At 39.3% G+C, this 10,305-nt stretch overlaps 1 protein-coding gene across 1 annotated transcript in view; it reads right to left on the bottom strand.

Annotated features, from left to right (window-relative positions):
- LOC110325314 (ATP-binding cassette sub-family A member 3-like) overlaps positions 1–10,305 on the bottom strand; it is a 129,078-nt gene that overhangs the window by 40,144 nt on the left and 78,629 nt on the right. Inside the window, exon 16 of the mRNA XM_021203277.1 lies at positions 3,916–4,014. Within this exon, the coding sequence (XP_021058936.1) occupies positions 3,916–4,014 (99 nt within the window). The remainder of the gene's footprint in view (positions 1–3,915; positions 4,015–10,305) is intronic.

The raw sequence follows: 10,305 nt of genomic DNA, 5'->3' as shown, positions 1-10,305 counted from the left end.
AACTCACTCTGTAGACCAGGCTGGCCTCGAACTCAGAAATTCGCCTGCCTCTGCCTCCCGAGTGCTGGGATTAAAGGCGTGCGCCACCACGCCCGGCTCTCCTGCATTTTTAAAAGTGATTTATTAATGCCCTTCTTAAAATCTTCTACCACCACCATGAGATATGATTTTAAATCTGAGTCTTGCTTTTCGGGTGTGTTGGGGCATCCAGGACTCGCTGCGGTGGGCATACTGGGTTCTGATGATGCTGAGTGGTCTTGGTTTTTGTTAGTAAGATTCTTACATTTGCTTTTTGCCATCTGGTAATCTCTGGTGTTAGATGTTCTAGGTGTCTCTGGCTGGAGCTTGTTCCTCCTGTGATTCTGTTAGTCTCTGTCAGCACTCCTGGGAGTCAAACTCTCACCTGAGTCCCAGTGGTCAGAGCACTCTTTGCAGGCAAGCTCTCCTCTTGCAGGGCAGGTGTCCAGAAGTCTGGAGCTCTGATCCACCTCCTGAGTCCTGGGGTCAGAGCCCTCCCCAGAGGCCAACTCTCCTCTGGCAAGGAAGGTGCCCAGGGGTCTGGGTCTCAGCTTCGCCTCCTGGCTGAGGATGAAGGCCAGAAGGGACCCTGTCCAAGAAGTTCGGTTGCTTCTGTCGCCCATGTGCTCTCCATTGATCACGAGGTCCTGGGTGTGCTAGGGGTCCTGCAGAGTGGAGACTCCTCTGGGGAACTCAACACCCTCAGCCGAGTTCACGCGGAAGATGGCGGGCCAGCCCCGACCGGAATCCCAGTCTCTGGTCTGGTGGGGTTCCTTTGTCCTTGTTCCTGCTGGCACAAGACCCTCCTTGATTTTTTGGAGCTGATGTTGTGTTCCACTCACCTGTGATCCTGAGGTCCAGGGGTCCTGTGGCTTGGAGAGTCCTCTGGGGCTCTTGGTGCCCTCTGCTGGGTTCAAGGGGAAGATGGCGGGGCTGGCCCTGACTGGAATGGATCCCAGCCTCTGGTTGGGTGGGGTTCCTTTGTCCCTGTTCCTGCTGGCACAAGACCCTCAGCAATTCTTTGGAGCTGACATTGTGTTCCACTCACCCACGATCCTGAGGTGATCCTGAGGTCCTGCGGAGTGACGAGTACTCTTCCTCCCCTGTGATCTTCAGGCCGTAAGATACAAGTTTCTGACCTGGATCTTGGCAGGGAGATCTTGAGGCACAGTGGCCATGAAAAGCTTAGGCCCAGGCAAGTTCTCTCTCTCTCTTTTTTCAAATATTTATTATTATTATTATTATTATTTATTAAGTACATTGTAGCTGACTTCAGATGCACCAGAAGAGGGTGTCAGATCTCATAATGGGTGGTTGTGAGCCACCATCTGGTTGCTGGGATTTGAACTCAGGACCTTTGGAAGAGCAGTCAGTGCTCTTACCCATTGAGCCATCTCACCAGTCCCTGAGAAAACAACTCTTAACAATAAAAGAAAGGCTGGGGGAATCACCACCCCTGACCTCAATCTTTACTACAGAGCAATAGTGATTAAAAACTGCATGGTATTGGTACAGAGACAGACACATTGATCAGTGGAATAGAATTGAAGGCCCAGAAATAAAACCACACACTTATGGATACTTGGTCATTGACAAAGATGCCAAAAAAATACACAATGGAAAAAGGAAAGCATTTTCAATAAATGGTCTTGGTCTAACTGGCTATTTGTATGTAGAAAAATGAAAATAGACCCACATTTTCACCTTCCACAAAGCTCAAGTCCAAATGGATCAAGGACCTCAACAGAAAATCAGATACACTGAATCTAATACAAGAGAAAGTGGGAAAGAGCCTTGAACTCATTGTCACAGGGGGAAATTTCCTAAACAGAACTACAATGGCTCATGCTCTAGGATCAATAATTGATAAATGGGACCTCATGAAACTGGAATCCTTCTGTAAGGCAAAGAACATAGTCAATAAGACAAATGGGCAACCTACAGATTAGGAAAAATCTTCACTAACCCTACATCCAATAGACGGCTAACATCCAAAAAATATAAAGAACTCAAGAAGTTAACTACCAAAAAACCAAACAACCCAATCAAAAAATGGGGTATAGAACTAAACCAAGAATTCACAACAGAGGAATCTTGACTATCTGAGAAGCACCTAAAGAAATGTTCAAAGTCCTCAGAGAAATGCAAATCTAAATGACCCTGAGATTCCACCTTACACCAATCAGAATGGCTAAAATGAAAACCTCAGGTGACAACACATATTGGAGAGGATGTGGAGAAAAAGGAACACTTTTCCATTGCCCATGGGATTGTAAACTGGTACAACCATTCTGGAAATCAATCTGGAGGTTCCTCAGAAAATTGGAAATAGATCTACATGAAGACCCAGCAATACCACTCTTGGGAATATACCCAAGTGATGCCCCACCATGTCACAGGGGCACGTGTTCTTATGTTCATAGCGGCCTTATTTGTGATAGCCAGAAGCTGGAAAAAACCCAGATGTCCCATGACAGAAGAGTGGATGCAGAAAATGTGGTTCATTTACACAATGGAATACTACCCAGCTATTAAGACTGAGGATATCCTGAGTTTTGCAGGCAACTGGATGGAACTAGAAAATATCATTCCGAGTGAGGTAACTCAGACCCAGAAGGACATGCATGGTATGTACTCACTAATAAGTGGATGTTAGCTTAAAAAAAAGTACAGATACTCTAAATACAGTTCACAGAAATCAAAAAGGTCAACAAACTGAAGGGTCCAAGCAAGGATGCCTTAATCTCACTAGGGAGGGAGAAGAAAGCAATCACAAGTGGGGATTAAGGGAGGGACCTGGGAGGGAAAGTGGACAGGGTAGGGTTAGGGGAGAGAGGATAACCTGATCTGGTATTGGCTGAGGGAATAGGACTGAAGCCCCCAGGGCCAGCAGAAAGAATGGAAACAGGCAACCTTGGGAGGTAGGAGGTTGGGGGGACCGTCCAGAATGCACCAGAGACCTGGGAGGTAAGAGACTCTCAGGACTCAAAGGGAGGGACCTTAGATGAAATGCCCTACAGTGGGGAGAGGGAACTTGTAGAACCGATCTCCAGCAGAAAGACAGGGCATCAAATGAGGGGGTTGCCATCCCACAGTCAAAACTCTGACTCATAATTGTTCCTGTCTGAAAAAATTACAAGAATGGAAATGGAGAGGAGCCTGAGGTAAAGAAGGTCAAGCAACAAGCCCAAAGTGGGATCTAACTCAAGAGGAGGTCCCAAGACCTGATGCTATTACTGAGGCTATGGAGAGCTCACAAAAAGGGACCTTGCATGACTGCCCTCCAAAAGACCCAACAAGCAGCTAAAAGAGTCTGATGCAGATATTTGCACCCAACCAATGGACAGAAGCTGTTGACCCCTGTGGTTGAACTAGGAGAAAGCTGCAGGAAGCTGAGGAGGGAGACCCTGTAGGAGAACCAGCAGTCTCAATCTGGACCCTTGAGATCTCTTAGACACTGGACCACCAAACTGGACACCAGCTGATATGAGGCCTCCAACACATATGCAGCAGAGGACTTCCAGGTCTATGTTTAGTCAGAGATGATGCACCTAACACTCAAGAGACTGGAGGCCCCTGGGAGTTCAGTTGTTAGGTGTGGTGGGTAGTGGTGGTGGTGAGTATATCCTCGTGGAGTCTAGGGGGTGGGGAGAAGATATGGGATATGGGACAGTCAGAGGTTGGACTGGGGTTGGGAAGTAAAATCTGGACTGTAAAAAAAAAAGAATAAAAAAAGACTCAAGTTCAACATCTTTATATCACATGGAAATACATTGCTGTAAAAGCATATTTGAAAATGTAGTAACGCTTTATTTCAGCTGCAAATTGGTAAGTTTTTTCCTTAAATCAACATAGGAGTTTCGGGGTAGAAATTTTTTCCTGGTTATTATAACTCACTTAACGAAAACCTCTTCCATTGTAGTGATCGAAGCTCCAAAGCTGGCAATGCCTAGTGCTTTTTTTCTCATTTCCAACTCTGTAAACAAAGTTTCAAATCTGTGAAGAAGGAAGAAGGAAGAGTGGGTATTGGGTCTGGTTAAATGATATATTCTTCATTTTCTTTCTCAGTAATGGAATAAAATGCAAGGGCTTCAGTTTTCTCCATGTAGTATTTTAAACTGTATTCTTTCCTATTCTTTTTTTCCCCTCTTAAAATTCTTATGACTGGGGATGGAGGGCAGTGGAAAAGTGTCCCCCAGAATTCACACGGCCTTGAAGTCAATCTCCAGTATGGCAAAGAAATTACAATTTTTTTTAATGAATAGCTAGGAAATTTCAGAAGACTTATATGTTAAATATAAGGAGTTGGTACATTACAATGGAGAATGACAAATATAACATTAAAGTCATTAAAAATTATTTGCCATATAATGAGTTTACCACATATTTCCCCAATATAGCTCATGGAGAAAAGCATACCTTTTTTTTTTGGACAAAAATGCACAGCTTCAATCTAATAATGAAGCAATAAAATTCAGACATTATTGAATCTACTTTACAAAAAAACCCAACCAAAAACCTGCATCAAAAAAGTGTGAATGTTATAAAGACAAATTAGGTAACAAATGATATGTGACACATATTAAAGAGGCAATGGCTCTTCTGTGAGAATGCAGTTTGGGTCTTGGACTGAGAAAAAAATTCGAAATCTACAGATTAGTTACTAGTATATCGTATATCATACCTAATGTCTTTAAGAATCCTTTTTTATTCACTTAAAATTTTTCTTACAATATGTTTTGATTATATTTTTCTCTTCTTCAATCCCTTAGATCCTCCCCACCTGCCCACACAGCAATTTCATCTTTTCTTACCAAAAGTATATTTTAAAGATGCAAAAAGAACTCCTTTTTATAAAAATTCAAGCCAGACAAGCAAGCAAATAAACAAACAGAAAACACATAAAAACCTGAGGTCAGTTTTGTGTTGGCCAACATGGGGTTTGCCCTGAGGTATAGTTGATGCACTCAATGTGACTTCATTGTAGAAAACTGCTTTTCTGTCTCCTAGCAATTATCAACTGCAAATAGATTCTTGGTTAGGAGATTTGTGTGTGTGTGTGTGTGTGTGTCCATTTTATGTACAGGGATCTTGTCTGGCTTACACTTGGGTATGTATTCTGCTATAGTCTCTGAGTTCATATGTAAATGAGGCCTGCTGTGTATGGAAGAAACTGTTTCCTTGAGTCACCCATCCCCTCTGGTTTTTATAATCTTTCTAACCCCTTTTCTGAATAGATCCCTTATCCTTGAGTGGAAGGCTTTTAGTGAAGATATTGCATTTAGGGCTTACTCTCTCCACTGGTCAACTGTGGCTCTGGGTTCTTTACCATCTATTGCAAGAAGCTTTTCTGATGAAGGTCGAATGAGCCACTGATCTATTAGTCTAGCAATATGTCATTAGGAAGCATTTTACTACCATTTTCATTTAGCAGAATAAATGGCCTGTCTAATTACAGGTTTTGACCACTTTAGCAGTGTCAGGTATGGGTTCTATCTCATGAAATGGGCCTTGAATCCAGTAAAAAAGTGGTTGATTGCTTCTGCAACACTTGTGCCACTATTGCATTAGTGGGTACATCTTATAGTTAGGTTACTGTTACAATTTAAGTTTCTAGTTGGGCACCAACTTGATTCCTCCATGATCAATGACATAAATGGTATCTTCAATAATAGGGCTTACTTTCAGGTTGTGGATAGTATCATATAGCATTAGCAAAAGACCGCAATGCTTGGGAGGAAAGGTTATGGTACCCCCTTGGCCAATGGCTCAACAAGATGTAATCCACTTCTGGTAATGGGTGTTTTACTTGCATCATAAATGTCTAGCTGGCACATTGTCTCCCCCATTATATAGTAACTCCATTTAAATTTAATAATGTATACATTTTAGTTTCTATGGTAGATGGTTTTCAAGGTTATTTTTTAAAAAGACCTTTACTATTAGTTTCCCTTCTGTATAATTCTGTGTTTATCCTGTCCTCTCATGCCTTTCCCTATTTAATCTCTTTCTAGTTTCCCTGTTACCACTTTGCAATTCTATATCCTATTTCCACTTTGTTGAAAGATCCTCCTCATCTCCTTTGATTTCTTACTAGCTACTTAGCCTCTGTGGGTATTCTAAATGAAACATACATATCAAAGGCTTCAAAGTTAACACCCACATATAAGAGTGAACATGTAATGTTTGTCTTTCTGGGTCTAAGTTAGGTACCTTGGGATGGTTGTTTATAGCTCCACCCATTTACATAAAAATTTCATAATTTTATTCTCTTAACATCTAATAATTCTACTGTGTAAATGTCCAACATTTTCACTATCCATTCATTAGCTGATGGATATCTAGGTTGATCTCAATTTCTTGCTCTTATGAATAGAGCAGTAATGAACATGTATGAACAAGTATCTCCGCAGTAAGATTTTGAGAATCCTCCACACTGACTTCCACAGTGGCATTTTCACTCTTGCCAGCCATGGATGTATGTTCTCTTTTCCCTATAATCTTGACAGCATGTGCTGTCATTTGGCTTGTTCACCTTGGCTTTTCTGACTATGGTAAGATGAAATCTCAAAATAGTTTTAATTTGCATTTCCCTATGGCTAAAAATTTTGAATATTTCTAAAGTACTTCTCAGCCATTTGGGTTTCATCTTTTGAGATCTCATTTAGTTCTAACCCCATTTTAAAACCAAGTTGTTTTCATATTAAGGATTTTCTTTTGTTTTGTTTGTTCTTTGTATATACTAGTGACTGGTGAATATTTTTTGCCATTCTGTAGGCTTCTTCTGTATTTAAATGATGGTGTCATTTGCTGTACAAACAAGACACCTTTTAGTTTCACGAGGTTCCATTTATTAATTGCTGTCCTTAATGCCAACATTATGCAGGTCCTATCAAAAGTCCTTTCTGTGTTGATTAATTACAATGTATTCCATGTTTTCTCTTCTATCAGATTCAGCACATCTGGCTTTGAGGTCTCTGATCCATTTGGAGTATAGTTTTGTGCAGGGTATTAGACTTTCATTCTTCTACATGCATCTATCCAGTTTGACCAGCACCATTTGTTGAAGATGCTATATTTTCTTCAGTGTATATTTCTGTCTTCTTTGTAAAAAATCAAATGTATATAGGTTTGAGGAGTTATATCAAGAACTTCAGTTTTATTCCATTGGTCAATCTGCCTGTTTTAGATCTTCAGTTCTATTCCATTGGCCAATCTGTTTATATGCCAATGCCACACTGTTTTTAATTACTACATCTCTATAATACAGCATAAAATGTGGAGTGCTTATATTTCCATTATTCAAGATTGTGTTAGATATTCTGGGTTTTTGCATTTCCATATGAAGTTTAAGTTTCTTTTTAGCTTATATGAATAATATTCATAGGATTTTTCTGTAGACTGATTTTGGTAGGATGGCCATTTTCACAATATTGACTCTATTGGTCTGTGAGAATGAAAGATCTTTTCATTTTCTAGTGCTATCTTCAATTTCTTTCTTAAAGTTTTTTATTATACAAATCTATCACTTGCTTGGTTAGAGTTATTCCAATATATTTTTTGAGGCAATTGTGAAAGATGCTGTTTCCCTTTATTCCTTTTTCAGTAAGTCTGTTATTTACATAAATGAAGGCTACTAACTGTTGTAACATTAATTTTATATCCTGCTGCTAAGCTGAAAGTGTTTATCAGCAGTAGACATTTCCTGGTAAAAACGTGATATAATCATATCACCTGATAATGAGAATACTTTGACTTCTCCATTTCCTATTTATATCCTTGAACTTTTTTAGTTTTTATTGCTCTAGCTAAATAGTCAAGCCTTATATTCAATAGGTAGAGAGGCAGCAGTTATCCTTATCTTATTTCTGATTTTAGTGGAAATACATTGGGTTTTTCTCCATTTGGCTTGATGTTGGTTGTTGGCTTGCTGTAAATTTTCTTATGTTGAAGTTTGTCCCTCATATCCCTAGTATCTCTAGTACTTTTATCATGAAGCAATGTTGGATTTTGTCATAGGCACTTTTTGCTCCTTATAAGATGATCAAGTAGTTTTTGTCCTTCAGTCTGTTTATGTGTAGGATAACATTTATTGACTTACCTGTGTTGAACAATCCCTGAATTTCTGGGATGAAGCCTACTGGATCACGGTTGGATAATCTTCTTGATGCATTCTGGGATTTTTTGTTTGCAAGTATTTAATTGAGAATTTTTGCATCTATGTTCATAAGGGGAACATCTGTAATTCATTTTTCTTACTGGGTATTTATGTGGTTTGGTTATCTATCAGGATAACTGTGGCTTTGCAAAACAAATTGAGCAATGTTCCTTCTTTTTTCTACTTTGAAATAATTTTAGAAGTATTGGCATTAACTCTTCTTTGAAAGTATAGTAGGATTCTGTCCTAAAACCTTATTTTGGTTGGGAGACTTTATATATCTATATATAAGAATAAATATACATTTTATTCTTCTCTCATATATTGCCTCCTGACCACACTTTTCTCCTCCCATCTTCTTCCATCTCCTCTAATCCCCAGATCTATTCATCCTCTGTTTCCCTTAAGAAAAGAGCATGCCTCCCAGGGATATTGATCAAACATGGCATAATTTTCAGAAGATATGATAGTATACATAAGCAACCTCAAAAATTCTATCAGAGAACTACAGCTGATAAACAACTTCAGCAAAGTGGCTGGATATAAAATTAACTCAGATAAACCAGTAGTCTTCCTTTATACAATTGATAAACAGGCTGTGAAAGAAATTAGAGAAACAACCCCCTTCACAATAGTCACAAATAATATAACATATCTTGGTGTGACTCTAACCAAGCAAGTAAATGATCTGTATGACCTCTGAAAATGGAGAGATCTCCCATGCTTATGGATTGGTAGAATTAACATAGTAAAACTGGCCATCCTACCAAAGGCAAACTACAGATTCAACACAATCCCCATCAAAATCCCAACACAATTCTTCACAGACATAGAAAGAACAATTCTCAAATTCAACTGGAAAAACAAACAAACAAAAAAAACAACCCCAGAGCAGTGAAAACAATTCTTAACAATAAAAGAACTTCTGAGGGAATTACCATCCATGACCTCAAGCTTTACTATAGAACAATAGTGATAAAGACATTATGATATTGGAACAGAGACAGATATGTTGATCAGTGGAATAGAACAGAAGACCCAGAAATAAAAACCACACATTTATAGACACTTGATCTTTGACAAGTCAAAATATACAATGGGAAAAAAGAAAGCATCTTCAATAAATGGAGCTGGTCTAACTGGCAATCTGTGTGTAGAAAAATGAAAATAGATCCATATTTGTCACCTTGCACAAAGCTCAAGTCCAAGTGGATCAAAGACCTCAACACAAAACCAGATACACTGAATCTTATAGAAGAGAAAGTGGGAGAGTCTTGAACTCATTGGCACAAGGGGAAACTTCCTAAACAAAACTCCAATGGTGCACGGTCTAAGATAAAGAATTGATAAATGGGACCTCATGAAACTGGAAAGCTTCTGTAAGGACATTATCAATCGGACAAATAGGTAACCTGCAGATTAGGAAAAAAAAAACTTCACTCACCCCAGATCCAATAGAGGGCTAATATCCAAAATATATAAAGAACTCAAGAAGCTAACCACCAAAAAATCAAACAATGCAATAAAAAAATGAGATATAGAACTAAACCAAGAATTCACAACAGAGGAACCTGGAATGGCTGAGAAACACCTAAAGAAATGTTCAAAGTCCTTAGAGATCAGAGAAATGCAAATCAAAATGACCCTGAGATTTCACCTTACACCAATCAGAATGGCTAAGATAAAAAACTCAGGTGACCATACAGGTTGGTGAGGATGTGGAAAAAGAGGAACACTCCTCCATTGCTGGCGGGACTGCATACTGGTACAACCACTCTGGAAATCAATCTGGAGATTCCTCAGAAAATTGGAAATAGATCTACCTGATGATCCAGTTATACCACTCTTGGGCATATATCCAAATGATGCCTCACCATGCCACAGGGGTACATGTTACACTATGTTCATAGCAGCTTTATTTGTCTTAGCCAGAAGCTGGAAACAACCCAGATGTCTCACAATGGAAGAATGGATACAGAAAATGTGATTCATTTAAAGAATGGAATAGTATTCAGCTATTAAGAATGAGGACATCACTCAAGAAACTGGACTCCAGAAACTCAAAAAACCCCATTAAAAATGGGGTACAGAGCTAAATAAAGAATTCTCAACTGAAGAATATCAAATGG

This window comes from Mus pahari, chromosome 1, assembly GCF_900095145.1.
Source record: "Mus pahari chromosome 1, PAHARI_EIJ_v1.1, whole genome shotgun sequence".
Lineage (NCBI taxonomy): Eukaryota > Metazoa > Chordata > Mammalia > Rodentia > Muridae > Mus > Mus pahari.
This window is presented reverse-complemented; position numbering and strand designations above follow the sequence as displayed.